The 22,155-nt window shown below is 26.8% G+C and overlaps 1 protein-coding gene across 1 annotated transcript; it reads right to left on the reverse strand.

The window, feature by feature from the left end:
• Positions 1 to 846: 846 nt before the first annotated feature.
• LOC123262447 (protein PFC0760c-like) lies at positions 847 to 18,271 on the reverse strand. Its single transcript, XM_044724659.1, has 3 exons — positions 17,731 to 18,271; positions 13,359 to 14,340; positions 847 to 3,357 (listed from the first exon to the last, which is right to left on the reverse strand). Exons 1-3 carry the CDS (start codon positions 18,194 to 18,196, stop codon positions 3,297 to 3,299), a joined length of 1,509 nt encoding a protein of 502 aa, XP_044580594.1. The 5' UTR covers positions 18,197 to 18,271; the 3' UTR covers positions 847 to 3,296.
• Positions 18,272 to 22,155: the final 3,884 nt, after the last annotated feature.

The following is a 22,155-nucleotide window of genomic DNA, read 5'->3' on the forward strand; positions in this document are numbered from 1 at the left end:
TTATACAAAACTATATGTTAATCACACATAATTATATATGAATCATATAATTCTGTATAACTTTTTTTACTCAGATGAGTATTATAAAAAAATTAAATTTCACAAAAATTAGTTTTTGTCAAGTTCAAAAATTATTACCTGGGCTCTCCAGCAATTCTATATAATTATACAAGGCCATTTTTTATCTATAATTATAAATAATTTTTTTTACCTGGACTTACAAAACATAATTAGAAGTTTGTAAAAATTGGCGAACTAAATTTTGGTAAAAAATTAACTTTGCTTACGGTTATTCTTCTTTTAAAAATTTTTTAGAGGTTTTAGAAGTACCACAAAGGCCGAAGAAGAAATTCAACTCTTGCAGTATTGACTGTAGATAATGAAAAATTTTACACAAATATGTGACTAGTGACAATATAAAAAATATTTATAAAAACAAATTTTCACAATTTCAAAACAAAATTATGTAATTTTCTGGTTTATTACAAAATATAGAAATAATGTCGCGTTAAAGACGCCATAAGGAAGGAAAAAAAAATTGTTTTTTCAGGAATCGATTTTCATACTTAAAAAAAAGTTTCATCAAAATTGAAATTTTTTTCAACTAACGAAAAAATTTTTCCTAAATTTAAACGATTTGTTTTGAGTATTATATTTTAATAAATTTTTCCAATAATTGAAAAATGAATTTCGATTTCCGAAAAAAAAAAAAATTTTTTACGCCCTTATAATATCTGCAGCGCCACAATATTAAACTTTTGTGTGACAATGATGTGTTGTTTGTTGAAAAAAAAAAATTTAAATACTTAATCAGGAAGAGAAGCAATAAATAATTAACCGTATAAATTACATTCTCGTCACTTTATTCCACAAGTTTCATAAATAGTATTCAATTTATTATTTCAATAAAATTCGAACAATTTATTCCACCTTCTCACTTCTAATTTAGTCGATTTTTCACATCTCAATCCGAATTTCCTTCTACATTTCTTCACTCAATCTATTTTTTTTTATAACACATTTTATCTCACTCATCAATTCATTTATTACTCATCTTGCGTGCTTATAATTGTTTTTTTTTTTTTTTTTCGCAAACAAGAAGAAACTTTAAAATAAATAAAACACAAAAAACAACAAAATAATGACAATAATAATTAAAATAATAATAGTAATAATAATAAACATGCTCTATTTTTCTTCCGCGTTCAATTCTCATTGAATTTCTTTATATATTACTCTTTTTTTTTTTTTTCAATTTTTGACTCACTAAATTATTAAATTTTCGGCAAAAATAAATATTTTTTTGAAAGAAAAAATTTTTTTATATTTTAATTTGATTTTCGAAAAATTTTTTTCAGGGCTTCAAGAAAAGGCTGTAAGGTGATTAGGAATGTGTTAATAAATAAATTTCTTTTGACTACGAAGATCATTTTTTTTTCTATCAATTAATTAATTTGATGGTTAATTAATTAGTTGAAACTTTAAATTATGATAGTTATAATAATAATTATAATTGTTAATCTATCGATTAATTTTGTCTTATTAATTATTAATAAGGCGTCGATTATTATTAATAATTAATTAAACTATGAGACCCTTTAACGACGTGCTTAATGAAGATAATAATAAATTTATTGACTAAATTCAAAATTAATCATCAAAATTATTTTATTTGATTAATCGTTAAAAGGGTTTTACTATATTAGGAAAAGAAAATATTTGAAATAAAAAAAGAAAAAAAACTCCTGTTTTTTTTCTTTTCCTTCTCATTAATCTATTTTTTTATTTAATGTTATTATTAACCATTCGTTAATGATTAATCAATAAATTAATGACATATTTTAAGGTTAATTGATAATTACTATCAACTCCCTGTTTTTTTGCCAAAATTTTAAAGAAGAAAACATAAAAAATTTTAGAAAAAAATTTATTTTTATCGCTAATAATTAACTTTTTAAATTTGAAGCGACGAATCAGCTTATGACGTCACTAACTAAGACTTCCAACTTCAGACTTCCAGCTAGGGGTCTTGAGTTCGAATCTCGGTCACGGTATATTTTTTTTTTTTTTTTTTTTTTTTTTTTTTTTTACAGAAAGTTAATATTTAAATTGACTAAATTGAAATTTTAATTATGAAGTCCGTTAATTTATTAAAATTAACGCTTGAGTTAAAATAACATTCAACAAATAAAACTTAAGATTATATTAAAACTATAATTAGTTAAAACTCAAGAAAAAATCAACTGAAGATAACATAAAGACACTCTTCTAAACAAATAATTCTCATTTCAAATAATCACCTCATTATGAATGAATTATATATTATTCTATGTTTTATTCAAACAAAATAAAATTGAGGTGAGGTATATATTTATTTATTTATTATGTTATTTTTTTATTAACGCACAGGTGATGCGTCGGAATTTTTTTTTAGATTTTTTTTTCATTTTTTTCGTTAAAGGACATAATAATTAATAATAGGAATAATATTTACTTGTTTTCTTCTAAGTTATTTATTTTTTCTGTCTCATTTTCGAGTGATTAATTAATTAATTAATTAAAATTTTTTTAAACTGCCAGTTAATTAATCGATAAAAATTTTTAAAGTTTAAATATTGTTAGAAGCTTTTTTTTAATAATTAATAAACAATTGATCTACTCCTAACAATTATGTAATTAATATTTTTGTATTGATACAATTGTTTATTCTACTATCACTATTACTTTTAAAGCCTTTTTATTTATAATCCTTATCAATTAATTAACCAGACTAATTAATTAATTAATTAATTGAGACAGCTGTGTTGTTTTATGATTCTTGTTTTTTTATTTTTTTTTTTTTTTTGTCATTTTTATGAATTTCTTTATTTATTTTTTTTTTCATTTTTTTCGTTTTAAATTAATATAATTTATTTAAATAATGCAAGGGAGCTAGCTGTGCCTCTTATCATGCATAACAAATTCCACATGCCTCGAGGACTCCCTCACTATGGTTTAATTTTATTATTTTTTTAATTAATTAACTAAGATTAGTAGGTCGGTAGATCACTGGATCATTTTATGATCGATAGATCAGTTGACCGTCATAAATAATATATTATGTTGAATTTGCTTTATTTTTCGCGATACTTATCTTTATGCTGTTGTTCGACGTGTTAATTAATATAGTGTTTACATTTATTAATTATTAATTATTAATCTTTAACCATTAATCATTAATTGTGTATCATTATCCTCCACGTGCTTTTTATAAGCGATTATTTTATCTCCCTTGCTGCTGTTGATGCCTACTTTTTTTAAAGTGTTAATGGGCGCAAAGCTGCCAATGGTCGGCAGTTGAAACTACTGCTATGTCTCCTGAAATAAGAAAAAAAAATTATTTTTTATATTTTCTATATTTAGTCATAAAAAAGTAAAAATTTCATTTTAATATAGAGTAAAGGGTAATTAATTATGGCACGCCGTTTTACTATTTAATCAGGTAATATTTTTGCAGAACATAAAAAAAAGAAATTTATTTTTAATTCGAAAAAGAATTTTTTCAGTGAATTCTTTTTATGTACTGACATAATAAAAATATAATTATTTTATGTCCCGACATGAAATTAAATGCTTATGCATAGGAAGAGGTACTAAAAAACACGAATTATAATTATGTAGCGACATAATTATAATGATTAGAAATTATTCTTAAGAAAAAATAAAAACATTTTTATTATCTTGTGACATAATTATAATGAATACAATTCAATTATGATTAACGATAAAATATATTTTTTTCATTATAAATAGCATAATAAAAAATATTAAAATGATGTATCTGCATAAAAAAAAAATGGATTAATTTTATTTAAAACAGTTTAAAAATTTTTGCAAAATTTTTATTATGGTTGATCATAATAAAAATTCACAGAATTTAGTAAAAAGTGAAATCATAATGAATACTTCAAAAAAATTTATGACACTACATAACTAAAATTCAAACAATTTTTATCATGTCCCACCATAATTAATTATACCGATAACGAATTTTAATTATCTAGTAACATAAATTTAATTTAAAGTTTTTATCCTAAAAATAAATAAAATAATAATAATACATAAAAATGATCTTGTAACATAATAATATTAAGCAATTAATATTATCTCAATACATAATGTTAATTCAAACATTTCCATTACGTACATAATTTTAATTCAAACATTTTTATTATGTACATAATTTTAATTTAAACATTTCCATTATGTACATAATTTTAATTCTGAATTACTATTATCTACATAATATTAATTCTGAATTACTATTATGTACATAATTTTAATTCCAAATTATTATTATGTACATAATTTTAATTCAGAATTATTATTATGTACATGATTTTAATTCTGAATTACTATTATGTACATAATTTCAATTATAACATTTTTATTATGTACATAATTTTAATTATAACATTTTTATTATGTACATAATTTTAATTCAGAATTTTTATTATGTACATAATTTTAATTCTGAATTACTATTATGTACATAATTTTAATTCTGAATTTTTATTATGTACATAATTTTAATTCTGAATTACCATTATGTACATAATTTTAATTATAACATTGTTATTATGTACACAATTTTAATTCAGAATTATTATTATGTACATAATTTGAATTGTAACATTTTTACTATGTACATAATTTTAATTCTGAATTAAAATTATGTACATAATTTCAATTCCGAATTTCTATTATGTACATGATTTTAATTATAACATTTTTATTATGTATATAATTTTAATTCCAACATTTCTATTATGTACATAATTTTAATTTAGAATTTTTATTATGTACATATTTTTAATTCTGAATTACTATTATATACATAATTTTAATTCTGAATTATTATTATGTACATAATTTTAATTATAACATTTTTATTATGTACATAATTTTAATTATAACATTTTGATTATGTACATAATTTTAATTCAGAATTTTTATTATGAACATAATTTTAATTCTGAATTACTATTATGTACATAATTTTAATTTTGAATTACCATTATGTACATAAATTTAATTATAACATTTTTATTATGTACATAATTTTTAATTCTGAATTATTATTATGTACATAATTTTAATTCTCAATTATTATTATGTATCTAATTTTAATTCTGAATTTCTATTATGTACATAATTTTAATTATAACGTTTTTATTATGTACATAATATTAATTCTGAATTACTATTATGTACATAATTTTAATTCTCAATTATTATTATGTACATAATTTTAATTATAACATTTTTATTATGTACATGATTTTAATTCTAAATTACTATTATGTACATAATTTTAATTATAACATTTTATTATGTATATAATTTTAATTCAGAATTTTTATTATGTACATAATTTTAATTCTGAATTACTATTATGTACATAATTTTAATTTTGAATTACCATTATGTACATAAATTTAATTATAACATTTTTATTATGTACATAATTTTAATTCAGAATTTTTATTATGTACATAATTTTAATTCTCAATTATTATTATGTATCTAATTTTAATTCTGAATTTCTATTATGTACATAATTTTAATTATAACGTTTTTATTATGTACATAATATTAATTCTGAATTACTATTATGTACATAATTTTAATTCTCAATTATTATTATGTACATAATTTTAATTATAACATTTTTATTATGTACATAATTTTAATTATAACATTTTTATTATGTACATAATTTTAATTCAGAATTTTTATTATGTACATAATTTTAATTCAGAATTATTATTATGTACATAATTTTAATTTTGAATTTCTATTTTGTACATAATTTTAATTATAACATTTTTATTATGTAAATAATTTTAATTCTGAATTATTATTATGTACATAATTTTAATTCAGAATTATTATTATGTACATAATTTCAATTCAGAATTACTATTATGTACATAATTTTAATTTTGAATTACCATTATGTACATAAATTTAATTATAACATTTTTATTATGTACATAATTTTAATTCAGAATTTTTATTATGTACATAATTTTAATTCTCAATTATTATTATGTATCTAATTTTAATTCTGAATTTCTATTATGTACATAATTTTAATTATAACGTTTTTATTATGTACATAATATTAATTCTGAATTACTATTATGTACATAATTTTAATTCTCAATTATTATTATGTACATAATTTTAATTCTGAATTATTATTATGTACATAATTTTAATTTTGAATTTCTATTATGTACATAATTTTAATTATAACATATTTATTATGTATATAATTTTAATTCAGAATTTTTATTATGTACATAATTTTAATTCTGAATTACTATTATGTACATAATTTTAATTTTGAATTACCATTATGTACATAAATTTAATTATAACATTTTTATTATGTACATAATTTTAATTCAGAATTTTTATTATGTACATAATTTTAATTCTCAATTATTATTATGTATCTAATTTTAATTCTGAATTTCTATTATGTACATAATTTTAATTATAACGTTTTTATTATGTACATAATATTAATTCTGAATTACTATTATGTACATAATTTTAATTCTCAATTATTATTATGTACATAATTTTAATTATAACATTTTATTATGTACATAATTTTAATTATAAAATTTTTATTATGTACATAATTTTAATTCAGAATTTTTACTATGTACATAATTTTAATTCAGAATTTTTATTATGTACATAATTTTAATTCAGAATTATTATTATGTACATAATTTTAATTATAACATTTTTATTATGTACATAATTTTAATTATAACATTTTTATTATGTACATAATTTTAATTCAGAATTTTTATTATGTACATAATTTTAATTCTGAATTACTATTATGTACATAATTTTAATTTTGAATTACCATTATGTACATAAATTTAATTATAACATTTTTATTATGTACATAATTTTAATTCAGAATTTTTATTATGTACATAATTTTAATTCTCAATTATTATTATGTATCTAATTTTAATTCTGAATTTCTATTATGTACATAATTTTAATTATAACGTTTTTATTATGTACATAATATTAATTCTGAATTACTATTATGTACATAATTTTAATTCTCAATTATTATTATGTACATAATTTTAATTATAACATTTTTATTTTGTACATAATTTTAATTCTGAATTTTTATTATGTACATAATTTTAATTATAACATTTTTATTATGTATATAATTTTAATTCAGAATTTTTATTATGTACATAATTTTAATTCTGAATTACTATTATGTACATAATTTTAATTTTGAATTACCATTATGTACATAAATTTAATTATAACATTTTTATTATGTACATAATTTTAATTCAGAATTTTTATTATGTACATAATTTTAATTCTCAATTATTATTATGTATCTAATTTTAATTCTGAATTTCTATTATGTACATAATTTTAATTATAACGTTTTTATTATGTACATAATATTAATTCTGAATTACTATTATGTACATAATTTTAATTCTCAATTATTATTATGTACATAATTTTAATTATAACATTTTTATTATGTACATAATTTTAATTATAACATTTTTATTATGTACATAATTTTAATTCAGAATTTTTATTATGTACATAATTTTAATTCTGAATTACTATTATGTACATAATTTTAATTTTGAATTACCATTATGTACATAAATTTAATTATAACATTTTTATTATGTACATAATTTTAATTCAGAATTTTTATTATGTACATAATTTTAATTCTCAATTATTATTATGTATCTAATTTTAATTCTGAATTTCTATTATGTACATAATTTTAATTATAACATTTTTATTATATACATGATTTTAATTCTGAATTACTATTATGTACATAATTTTAATTCTGAATTATTATTATGTACATAATTTTAATTATAACATTTTTATTATGTACATAATTTTAATTCCGAATTTCTATTATGTGGATAATTTTAATTCTTATTTGTATTAAATTTTCGATTAAAAGAAATTAAAATGTTATAAATAATTACTGCAAAAATATAAATCTACAGGAGCCAATTTAATTTATATCACTACATAAAAAAAATTGTTAGTTAAAATTATGTCCTCACATAATTATTAAACTCTTATTTTTAATTATCATGACACATAATAAAAATATTCTTTTTGTCATCAGCTCAACTCAGAATTTTAATTCGTTGATATATTATTATGTCCCTACATAATAATTATTCCTTAAAAAATTTAAGTATGAACATAAAATTAATCTATTATATTTTGATTATGTTTTAACATAAAATATGCATTTTTCTTTTTAGTTATTAATTTTAAGATCATTTTTTTCCTTCTATTAAATAGTAAAACGGCGTGCCATAATTAATGACCAGTTTAGATAAAATGAATATAAATACACTAGCAACCTTGCAGTCACTACCTGACTGGAGTGACTTGCGAACTATAAATAAATAAAATTTTGCGTTATTAAATAATTAATTTTGTTAAATTGCACTGTACTTTCTTAACTATTGACGATTTTAAAGATATAAGCTCATCTCGATGTTACACTTATCAAGAGCTTTCATTTGAGTACCCACATGCATTTTTATATATTTTTCATATATACGTATATATATAATATATATAAATATATGAAAAATTGATGTGGGTACTCAAATGAAAGGTCTTGATGCGTGTAATGTCGGAGTGAGCTTATATCTTTAATAATGTCAATTGGTCACAAGATACAAAGTCATTTCTTAATTATGTATCTAGAGACAGAGAATTTTAAAATGCAGCCTAAATACTTATCATAATAAATTGACTATCGGTGAGAATGATATGAAACCTTGAAAATGCACCAATTCAAGCCAAGACCTTTGCAATGACACTAAATTTCACTAAAAAAAAAAATTGATTTTATCATATGACTATCTTTGACACAAAATTTTTTTCTAGATACATAATTAAGAAATGACCTTGTATCTTGCGAACTGTCGACATTTTTAAGGATATAAGCTGACCCCAACATTAAACTCATCGAGACCTTTCATTTGAGTACCCACATCAATTTTTCATATATTTATATATATATTTGAAAAATAATTATTTTTTCTAAGTCCCGACCAGGATTAGTATGGAAATAAAATCTGTTAAAAAAAAAAAAGATGTAATGAGTGAATCTGTTAACAGATATTTCGGCAAAATCAAATTCATTTTTGAATAAATCGGAAAAGAACTTAGAAGATTTTTCCGATTTATGTAGTTTTAAATATGCCACTAGGTGGCGAAAAATTCTCACTTGGCAAGACTAGTCAAAAAATTAGGAAAACGGTTGACCCTGAAGGCCATCCCTGCAACTTCCCGCTAATTCCATACCTGGGCGCTTAAAATTGCATTTACAACGTTTTTGAGCTCTTCGAGCTCAAAAATACAATTTATATGTTGTTTTAAGCTCTTCGAGCTCAAAAAGATAACTTTTCTATGCTTTTGAGCTTTTCAAGCTCAAAAGTTTTATAGAAGGTTGATAAAACACTATTTTTTGAGTTTTTAAACCGCAATAATTCTTGAATGAATGAACCGATTTTCACGCGGTTGGCGGAATTCGACGTAGTTTTTTAAGCCTTATGAAAAATTTTTAAGTTTATATCGATCAAACTAGAAATTTTGGAGTAATTCCGAAAAATCACTTTTTTGGGTTTTCTTTCCTGCACGATATCTCTCGAACGAATAAACCGATTTTGACCGGATTAGCGGCGATTGACGTGGTTTTTCAAGGTAAAAGCTGATTAGTTTTTTAAGTTGATCGATAGAGCCGTTCAAAAGTTATTCCAAAAAAACCACTTTTGAAAAAATTTTTTTTTTCAGTTTTTTTTAGATTTTTCGAAATCTATCGGTCCGAATCGATCCAAATTGTATCCAAAATACAGTCGACAAAGATTTGAGTATTTATCATTTTAATACCGGAGATTTTAATACTAATAATTTTAGTTCATTTGTTTTTTCCTAATTATAATAATATTTAAAATTGTGATATGTTTGAATAATGGTCTAAAGTAAAAAAAAAAAAAATAGCTGTTTTATGCTTTTGAGCTCTTCGAGCTCAAAAGTCTTATCAAAGTTCGATGAAACACAATTTTTATAATTTTCGAATGAATCAACCGATTTTCACGTGGTTGGCGACAATCGATGTACTTTTTTGAGCTCTATTAAAAAAGTAGCTGTTTTAAACTTTTGAGCTCTTCGAGCTCAAAAGTCTTATCAAAATTTGATAAAACACGATTTATTCAATTTTCAAACTGCTATAACTTTTGAATGAATGAACCGACTTTCACGCGGTTGGCGGCAATCGACGCAGTTTTTGAAGCTCCATGAAAAATTTTCAACTTTAAATCGATCGAGCCATGAATTTCGAAGTTATTACAAAAAAACACTTTTTTCGATTTTTTTCGACAACGATATCTCACGAACGCATCAACCGATTCTAACGTTTTTGGTGGCGATCGATGGGGGTTTTCAAGGTTAAGAGCTGATTAGATTTTGAGACCGATCGGTTCAGCCAATTCGGAGATATTTAAAAAAAATTAAAAAAAAACAACTTTTTTTTTCACTTTTTTTGGATTTTCTCGAAATCTACCGGTCCGAATCGGTTCAAATTTTCAGGAAATCTAATTTTAGTGAAGCCCTTTCGAATACCACCAACCGCGATGAAATCGGTCAAGTCGTTCAAAAGTTACAAGAGGTTTACATACACACACACACACACATCCACACACACACACACACACACACACACATACATACAGACGTACGGACATCATCGTAAAAATAGTCAGGGAAGCTTCCTGTGACCTTCAAACGTCGAGATTTGATGAAAACTCGATTTTTGTAAAACGGGGTGAAAACAATAACTTCCCGATTTTTGAAAATCTGAGATTTTTAGCGGGAAGTTAAAAATTGTTAAAAGCAATTTTTATTGACGGAAAAGAACAACCAAGTTTCCCAGTGGTAAAAACCTTCCTAGTAGAAGACCATTCATCAGGAAGATTACCAAGGAACTCCTACCTCGTCTCCGACCAGGAACCAGGTAAGTGCTGACTTGACCGTTTGGGGGAAATTTGGCCACCGCGTAGCTAGGAAGGGTTGCTTTCCAAGCACCCGAACGGGATTAGGGGTAAGTAGGGCCGCGATTTAGGGTGTAACCGTCGGTAGGAATACTACTTTATAAAGGTAGTAGACAGAGTTTAGCCACCAGGTGGCACCGAAAACGGAAAAACAAACGGTGTGTGCGGGTAATGTTTGAATATTGTTAATTTTGACATAAAATTTTGTACATATTATCACTTAAGCTTTTGATATTTGCTGTCTTAAATAAAAAGAAATAGTGTTCCAATTATATTCAGGCTCAAATTTCATTTATAAATTACATAAGTTATCCCTGAAAAGACCCTGGACTCCGGCGAGAAGATTCCGAGCCGGGGATTAATTGGTTTATGGATATTACCTGAAAAATACCCGTTACAACGTTAGGCTAATTGTGTCATGTATGATAATTCATTCTTAATTCATGGCATACGTATCTGGAATGCACTGCCAGCTGAGACTGCGGCTGTAGATAATTTGGTTGAATTTAAAAATGCTTGCTTCAAAATCACTTTTTTGAACATGACAATTAACAATTGCAATCTTTATTTTGGATCGTATTTAAATATTTTTTCTTGTAGAATTATTATGACTTTAAATTAAGTTGTGTGATGATATTCGTTTTGCAATTAATGAGTCTAAAGTAACAATAGCAATTTTCTTTGATCTTAGCAAGGCATTTGACTCTGTTAATCATAAAAGATTGTTATATAAATTATTGCAAATGAATTTCTCAGATAAAACAATTAATTGGATTAGATCTTATTTGACTGATAGAAAGCAATCAGTAGTTGTAGATGGTAAAACATCATCTTTGAGAGAAGTAGTAAATGGCGTGCCTCAGGGCAGTGTACTTGGCCCTTTACTATTTTCAATATATGTTACTGATCTCACAAATCAGCTCAACTGTCAACATCTGCTTTATGCTGATGATTTAGTCATTTATACTTCCTGTCATGTTTCTCAAGTTAATGAGTATGTTGCTATCCTAAATAATGAAGTAAAAAAGATTGAAACGTGGTGTAAATTGAATTGTTTAAAGTTAAATGCTACGAAAACAAAAGCTTCCATATTTGGTAGTAGAGTAAAAATAAATTGTAATGAATGTAAATATGCGAATAATATTGTTGTCAATGATTGTGTCATTCAATACGAAAGGGTTATAAAATATTTAGGTGTGATGATCGACGATACTCTGTCATGGGAAAATCAAGTAGTTAGTATATGCTGTCGTACAATGAGGGTCCTTGCTCAGTTAAAAATTAATAATGAAATCTTTAATGAACAGCTGAGAATAAAACTTGTAACTACTTTGATCTTTCCGATATTTGATTACTGTTGTGCTGCCTACACAAATATTTCGAAAAAACTACAAATCAAAATGCAGCGTAAAATGAACTCTTGTGTTAGATATATTTTTAAAGTATCTAGGCTGGAGCATGTCACGCCATATTATGCAAGATTAGGGTGGTTAAAACTTGATATCAGGAGAGATTATTTTATAGCTTGTCTTTTTTATAAAGAAATTGTGCTAAATTATCAGCAATTATTTAGGTATAAACTAGAGTTTTTGCCAGTTGCATTGCGGAGAGGAGATGTAAGAAATGATATTCTTAGATTACCTAGATCAAATTGTTGTATGTATGAGCGTTCATTTCTTATTCATGGCATACGTGTCTGGAATTCTTTGCCAGCAAATATTACTACGATAACCAATTTTGAAGAATTTCGCAATGCGTGCTTTAATTACTATACTGAGATTAGAAATTAACAAAATAATAAAACTGATAATATTGTATTGATTATTGCAGCATTTAGCTCTATACATAATTAACTCTGAATTTAATTAATTATTTATCATTGGCTATTAACTATTAACTATTGTCTGAAAAATATATAATATGTTTGCTATTATATTTTTCCCCACTTTAAGCACTGTATTTAATGTACACTAAATGTTAAAATTATGTAAAATTGATGGTCTTGAGGGAGTCTTGACTCCAAGATCAAATAAAACTTATTTATCTATCTATCTATCTATAAGTTTCAGTCACAAAATTATAGCTTATAATTGATGGAATTCCAGAGTAAAATGTCCGACCAGTCACTATGGAATGCCCCAAATATCCTAAAACTACTCTTAAAATAAAATTATGACTCATAATAACAATACTAACCGTTTTCTATCATTAAGTAGTGACAAACTTGGTTGTTTCCAATGCATGTGATCTAACATGAAAGAATCTTTATCAATATCGTAAGATTCTTGTGTTAAAATATTAACATTATCATCATCATCATCATCATCATCATCGTCCGCATGAGAATCACCATTATCATCATCTCCAAGATTATTTATCAACTTGGTATAGTAAAAATGGCGATCTGGCTCAGCGATAATCCGTCGTTTGACCGGCGAACGTATCGGATCTGTTTGGATTGACTTATCACACTGTTTGACCCGAAACTTCAATGTAAAATTTCTAACTGCAGTTTCGTCTCCAGCAGCAGTAGATGTGTTTGATGCTGATGAAGATGATAATGGTGCTATAATTGTTTCATGATACTCCATGTAGGGATTATCATCATTCGGTAGATACAATAAATTTCCACAGGATGATCGACGATAATTAACCGATTCATAATTATTGTTGACAGGAAATGTTGTACCATCAACCCAATTCCCATCGTCTTTTATTGGACGAAAGTGTGTACGGGCTGATGTCAACAAATCTTCTTCTTCCTCAACTTCAGATTGCTCGACCTTAACATTCTCACTTGCTTTATTCTTTGCTTCAATTCTTACTTGTTCTTTGTCTTCAATAACTTCTATTACTTTAGCTTCAACATCTTGCTTTTGTTCTTGCTCATTTTTTAATTTTAATTCTACGAAATTTCCACCATCATTGTTTATAATTTTGTTTCCATCAATTTCATTTTTTAAATTGTTCAATTTTTCTTTGTAATCATTAGTCGCTGATAAATATTGCCGCTGCTCTTTTTGTTGCCGTTGTTGTTTTATTATCAAATTAATATCATCGTGAGGTGATGAGTAGAATGAATTTATTTTAGGATTATCAATTGTTATTAAATTATTGCCAAGGTCTTTCCAATTCCATGGTCCATCGCCGCCGTAATCTGACCAATTTAAATTATAATCTGAAATGATAATTAATTTTATTATTAAAATAAGTTTTTTGATAAATTACAATTTAAATTTATTAAATAAAATTATACATCAGTCTTGAAATAATATAATTTTTTGGAAAAATACGTTAAGTCACGTGGAGTGACTGTATACGGAGTAAGTGTGCGCAACCCTTTTATTTATTAATGAGGAGGGGGAAGCTTGTGATATGTGTAGGCTAATTAATAGTATATTACACACCTAGGGAAGTAAAGTAAGAAATGTCTTAGATCACATGTAATTGTTGGCCGAGGCGAAGCCGAGGTCAACAAACATGTGATCTGAGGCTTTCTTATTTACTTCCCGTGGAGTGTATACTATTTTTTTGCTCGACGAAGGCAGGAAGCGGCACTTTCGTTTAGCGCAACGGGCCGAAAGTTGACGCTTTCTGCCCGTCGAGCAAAAAAGGTTTTTTGGTGGCAAATGAGCGTAGGGTTAAGTACCCAGTACTTGAACACATAAAAATACTTTTTTTGCTCGACGGGCAGAAAGCGTCAACTTTCGGCCCGCTGCGCTAAACGAAATTGCCGCTTTCCGCCTCTGTCGGACAGAAAAATAGTATACAAGCCTATGGCAGGAAAATAATAAATATCTCAGACCACATATATGTCGACCTCGGCTTCGCCTCGGGCAACATATATGTGTTCTGAGACATTTCTCATTTTCTTGCCACAGGTGTGTAATATACTATTTTTGCCCTACGGGCGGAAAGTGGCAACTTTCGTCCCGCTGCGTTAAACTAAGTTGCCCCTTTCTGCCTTCGTCGAGCAAAAAAATAGTATACACTCCACGGGAAGTAAATAAGAAAGCCTCAGATCACATGTGTGTCAACCTCGGCTTCGCCTCGGCCGACAATTACATATGATCTGAGACATTTCTTACTTTACTTCCCTAGGTGTGTAATATACTATTTTGCTCGACGGGCAGAAAGCGTCAACTTTCGGCCCGCTGCGCTAAACGAAGTTGCCCCTTTCTGCCTTCGTCGAGCAAAAAAATAGTATACACTCCACGGGAAGTAAATAAGAAAGCCTCAGATCACATGTTTGTTGACCTCGGCTCCGCCTCGGCCAACAATTACATGTGATCCGAGACATTTCTTACTTTACTTCCCTAGGTGTGTAATATACTATACTTGAGGCAAGAATAGTATATTACACACCTAGGGAAGTAAAGTAAGAAATGTCTCAGATCACATGTATGTTGACCTCGGCTTCGCCTCGGCCAACAATTACATATGATCTGAGACATTTCTTACTTTACTTCCCTAGGTGTGTAAAATACTATTTCTGCCCTCCAGGCGGAAAGTGGCAACTTTCGGCCCGCTGCGCTAAACGAAATTGCCGCTTTCCGCCTCTGTCGGACAGAAAAATAGTATACAAACCTATGGCAGGAAAATAATAAATATCTCAGATCACATATATGTCGACCTCGGCTTCGCCTCGGGCAACATATATGTGTTCTGAGACATTTCTCATTTTCTTGCCACAGGTGTGTAATATACTATTTTTGCTCGACGGGCAGAAAGCGTCAACTTTTGGCCCGCTGCGCTAAACGAAAGTGCCGCTTCCTGCCTTCGTCGAGCAAAAAAATAGTATACACTCCACGGGAAGTAAAGTAAGAAAGCCTCAGATCACATGTTTGTCAACCTCGGCTTCGCCTCGGCCGACAATTACATGTGATCTGAGACATTTCTTACTTTACTTCCCTAGGTGTGTAATATACTATTTTTCTCCTGCCTAAGCCGAAAGTTCAAATACCTTCCGCTTGCAGCCGGAATAAAGCAGCAGTTTCTATCCTCGGAATAAATGAACGCGCACGCGCAATAGTGCCTACATCGGCTCTCACGCATTGTACGTTCTTCTCTTTAACACATACTTTTTCCGTCAGCACTTCATGTTGCGTCATTAGTGCAATATACTATAATTATAATAAAAATAATGTAATTTAGTGATAATGTGATTTATGATAATGTTTAGTGATAATTTAGTGATAATGTTATAGTTTGAAAATTTCAAAAATTATCATATTGTACCAAAAAAAGGTTGATTTACATAAAATATGTTAAATCACCAAGTCACTAGAATTATTCTTATATTAAAATTATCATCTAATATTATTATTAAGATTATCCATAATTATTATGAAATGAATACTTATAATTACTATTAATATTTATCAATATGAATATTTGAAGTTATAACACAAAATTAATTTTTTTAATATCTTTACTTAAATAATAATTTTAAATTATTAGTTATGATAATTTTAAATTAAGTCACTAAAATTATTCTTATATTAAAATTATCATCTAATATTATCATTAAGATTATCCATAATTATTATTAAATGAATGCTTATAATTACTATTAATATTTATCAAAATGATTATTTAAAGTTATAATAAAAATTATTCTGTTATTTTCATAACACTAATTATTTTTTTTAATATCTTTACTTAAATAATAATTTTAAATTGTATTTTTTCTTGACTGGGGCTCCGCCCCAGCCTACCACGGCTTCGCCCCTGGACCCCTTCCATGATTACCTACGATGCTATTGCATTAAAAGATTCGCGAACTTTCGGCTTGGCAGGAGAAAAAATAGTATGTGTGACACGGGACGAAAGTACTACATCCTCACCCGCGTGTTTGCCACCCTCGCCTTCGGCTCGGGTGGCAATCACACACGCGGGACAGAATGTAGTACTTTCGTCCCTTGTGGCACAATATACTATTCTCGCATACTCTATAAACTCACATTAAGATGATCCTCTCCACATGTGGAACGCTTCACGATTTTGCGTGTCATTTTTACAAATATAAATAATGCTGTGAAGCGGGAAAGAATAGGAGTTACGGTAATTATTACGTGAAGCGTTCCACATTCACGTAACAGGATATTGGTAGGAAAGGATTGAGAAAGGAATGTAGAGAGGATTATCTTAATGTGAGTTTATAGAATATGCGAGAAAAAAAATTATTAGATAGCTCGGACTGGGATTCGAACCCAGTCGGCTACTGGATATGTATGAAATATTGTTCTATTTATTAGAAGAATTTTTTTATTGAGTCAAGTTGGCCAATTTTTTATAAATCCTCTATTTCCGGAGTTATTGAACAAGGACACTCATAAGAGATCGTGTATTTTTGCAAAACTTTAATTAATTATATCTCTTAAACGGTGTGGTAAAAAAATCTGATTTTTTTGCTATAGATGTATTAAATCATAATCTTTCGAATTAATATAAAAAAATATGAGGTCAAGTTGAAGTCATTTGGAACCCAAACTACCTTAATTTTAATATCAATGTAAAAAATCATGATTTGATTGTTAGCTTCTAAAATATAATTTAAAAAACCTACCAATTTTATCTTTAGAATCATCAATGAACTTTCCAACTCCAATAATCCCAATATCCCATGGAATAACAGTTCCATTGTCAGCAATAGTTCCATCGTCGCTAACATGATAGTGATTGTTGTAAAAATATGGTGTGTTGTTACAACTGTTAATAATCTTTTTGCAATTAATGCTGCTGTCCTCATCATTAATAACATCATCATCATCATCATCATCATCCTCATCTTCATCATTGTCATCATCATCATGAATAATAGGCAATATCAACAATTCTGTCGGATCAACAGGCCAAAGTGGGCCTGATGGTATCGACAATGACGGAGCTGCCCAAATTGATGCCTTGTCGCCAGCATTACCTGGCCCGCTGTCCCAAAGTGCCTCAAGACTGTGATCAAATTTAGCTTGCAGTTCTTGCAATTTTATTTTGTCCATCTCTGATTCTCGGTCGTTGTCTCGCTCTCGTTCCATTGATTTTGCAAAGCCAAAAGTTCCTTTATCTTCTTTATGATCAATTGTTCTCTGAAAAAAAATTCAAAGTTCATTTTTGAGCTTTTAAATTATGTCCTAAAATTAATGCATTTACATTTTCTTTAAGTTTATTTATTTTTTTTATAAAAAATTATATGCAATTTTTTTATAATCAAAATCTTAAAATTGTCATCTGTGGCTCTAGTTTTTTTTTTTTAGCGCAGGAATTCAATTAATAACATGAAATGAAAAAACAGTAGTTTAATAATAAATTTATTACTTGATGGAAGCTTTTTTTTTTTGAAAATTAAAAAAATGATAGTGTCAAACGATAGTTTACTTGCGAGTTAAAATAAAAATAAAAAAAGTAGGATAAAGGTACCAAATATTGACCAGGCAGCATAACAACTTGATCTAAAAAATCTAGTAATTTAATTTTATGTTCAGTACGTAATTATTAATTTTTAATTATACTTAAAATAAATATTTACGCATGCACATAAATATATGCAGTTGTTTTAATGAAAAAAAAAATGTTTGTGTACAAATGTCAGAAAGTTGTGAAAATTAGTCATTAGAACTTAACTTCGCAATGTTTTGTCCGAACATTTGTGATTAATTTATATAAAATTAAATACTTCATAATCAATAAATAAGTATTTGTCAAAACAATTGATTATCGAAGATTAATAATCAATCATTTTTGTCAGAAAAAACATGTTAATAATTGTAATAATACTCTGGTCAAAAATTGGTATTGTAAATTTTTATATATTTTATAAATTTATGTATATTTTATAAACAAAAGTGTTATAGTTTGTAAGTTAAAATTATAAAAAAAGCATAACACTCGTTTTAACTCATAAAGTCTCCCAAAAAATTTTGGAAAATCCAAATGTGCACGCTAGGGTGGCGCAAAAAAACCGACTATTTTTTTTTTTGAGTCTCGAGTGAAAAAATGTTAGTTTTTGATGTTTTAAGAGCTCTCTCCAAAAGACAGCTTAAAAAAAAATTTTTAAGATGTCGCTCCAAATTTTTTTAAATTCAAAAATCGTCCAAAATCGAATTTTTTTTTTTTTTTATTTTTTTTCTCGTTACGGTATAATTTTATAGACTAAAAAAAAATAAATTTCTGAAAATTTCAGTTCAAAATTTTAATTTTGAAAGGTCGCTCATAATTTTTTTCAATTTATTAGTGCATTAGTTTAGATTTTTTCGAGCGACCTTTTACTATTCAAATTAAAATTCCATGCATTTTTTTTTTTTTATTTCTTAAAATAATCAATAAAAATCGATCACGAGCTGAACTAAAAATCAAGCACAACATAAAAAATATAATTTTTTTTTAAGTTAATTATTTTGTTTAATCAACTGCCAGGCGTGGGTTCGAATCCCAAGCTGGTCTTAGAAACCATCTTTGTTGAGATTTGACCTTGCCGCGTAGGTTAAGATTTTTTCAAACCAAAAAGACCCCAACGTACCACTCCCAACACTTAAAGTCGGCGATATGACTAATTAAAGAAAAAAAAAAAAAATTATGAGCGACCTTTCAAAATTTAAATTTTGAACTGAAACTTTCAGAAACTTATTTTTTTTTGGTCTATAAAATTATACCGTAACGAGAAAAAAAATTAAAAAAAAAAAAATTCGATTTTTGACGATTTTTGAAATTTTTTAAAATTTGAAGTGACCTCTTAAGAATTTTTTTTGAGCTGTCCTTTGGTGAGGGCTCTTAAAACATCAAAAACTAACATTTTTTCACTCGAGACTCAAAAAAAAAAAAATAGTCGGTTTTTTTGCGCCACCCTAGTGCACGCCTCATAATCTCATTTTCTATAATAAAATTGATTAAAATGAAATAAAAATACTTAAAAATCTTTCGCGCTATTGTCTACCCAGAAAAGAAAAGTACTGTGCATGTGTCGTAAGCGAACCTTATTTACATAGATATAGATATACAAACGATAAGTGGATTTTAGTTTATTGCTAATTATAATTAAACTACGTTTAACGACGTCGATGGAATAATTTTTAACTTCCCGCTAAAAATCGAAGATTTTCAAAAATCGGGAAGTTATTGTTTTCACCCCGTTTTACAAAAATCGAGTTTTCATCAAATCTCGACGTTTGAAGGTCACAGGAAGCTTCCCTGACTATTTTTACGATGATGTCCGTACGTCTGTATGTATGTGTGTGTGTGTGTGTGTGTGTGGATGTGTGTGTGTGTGTGTGTGTATGTAAACCTCTTGTAACTTTTGAACGACTTGACCGATTTCATCGCGGTTGGTGGCATTCGAAAGGGCTTCACTAAACTTAGATTTCCTGAAAATTTGAACCGATTCGGACCGGTAGATTTCGAGAAAATCCAAAAAAAGTGAAAAAAAAAGTTGTTTTTTTTTTAATTTTTTTTAAATATCTCCGAATTGGCTGAACCGATCGGTCTCAAAATCTAATCAGCTCTTATCCTTGAAAACCCCCATCGATCGCTACCAAAAACGTTAGAATCGGTTGATGCGTTCGTGAGATATCGTTGTCGAAAAAAATCGAAAAAAGTGTTTTTTTGTAATAACTTCGAAATTCATGGCTCGATCGATTTAAAGTTGAAAATTTTTCATGGAGCTTCAAAAACTGCGTCGATTGCCGCCAACCGCGTGAAAATCGGTTCATTCATTCAAAAGTTATAGCAGTTTGAAAATTGAATAAATCGTGTTTTATCAAATTTTGATAAGACTTTTGAGCTCAAAGAGCTCAAAAGTTTAAAACAGCTACTTTTTTAATAGAGCTCAAAAAAGTACATCGATTGTCGCCAACCACGTGAAAATCGGTTGATTCATTCGAAAATTATAAAAATTGTGTTTCATCGAACTTTGATAAGACTTTTGAGCTCGAAGAGCTCAAAAGCATAAACAGCTTATTTTTTTTTTTTTTTACTTTAGACCATTATTCAAACATATCACAATTTTAAATATTATTATAATTAGGAAAAAACAAATGAACTAAAATTATTAGTATTAAAATCTCCGGTATTAAAATGATAAATACTCAAATCTTTGTCGACTGTATTTTGGATACAATTTGGATCGATTCGGACCGATAGATTTCGAAAAATCTAAAAAAAACTGAAAAAAATTTTTTCAAAAGTGGTTTTTTTGGAATACCTTTTGAACGGCGTTATCGACCAACTTAAAAAACTAATCAGCTTTTAACCTTGAAAAACCACGTCAATCGCCGCTAATCCGGTCAAAATCGGTTTATTCGTTCGAGAGATATCGTGCAGGAAAGAAAACCCAAAAAAGTGATTTTTCGGAATTACTCCAAAATTTCTAGTTTGATCGATATAAACTTAAAAATTTTTCATAAGGCTTAAAAAACTACGTCGAATGCCGCCAACCGCGTGAAAATCGGTTCATTCATTCAAGAATTATTGCGGTTTAAAAACTCAAAAAATAGTGTTTTATCAACCTTCTATAAAACTTTTGAGCTTGAAAAGCTCAAAAGCATAGAAAAGTTATCTTTTTGAGCTCGAAGAGCTTAAAACAACATATAAATTGTATTTTTGAGCTCGAAGAGCTCAAAAACGTTGTAAATGCAATTTTAAGCGCCCAGGTATGGAATTAGCGGGAAGTTGCAGGGATGGCCTTCAGGGTCAACCGTTTTCCTAATTTTTTTAAACATTTTTTTTTATTTATTTAAAAAGCAAAATGTCTTTTAAAAATGTTATAAGTGTTGAACGTAGTGTTTTTCCATGACATTTATGTGTAAATATTATTCTAAAAGTGCGATAGAAAATAAATACACGGAAAAAAGTAAACTGTAATAAATAATAGTCGATTTATAATAAGTAATGATAAACTGCTAAAAATTACCATTTCAAAGAGTAAAATCATGATTTTACTATTCACTTTATAATATTTATCATTTAAACGCTACAATTTATTCTTTAAATGGAAGAAAATACT

This window comes from Cotesia glomerata, linkage group LG4, assembly GCF_020080835.1.
Source record: "Cotesia glomerata isolate CgM1 linkage group LG4, MPM_Cglom_v2.3, whole genome shotgun sequence".
In the NCBI taxonomy this organism is placed as follows: Eukaryota; Metazoa; Arthropoda; class Insecta; order Hymenoptera; family Braconidae; genus Cotesia; species Cotesia glomerata.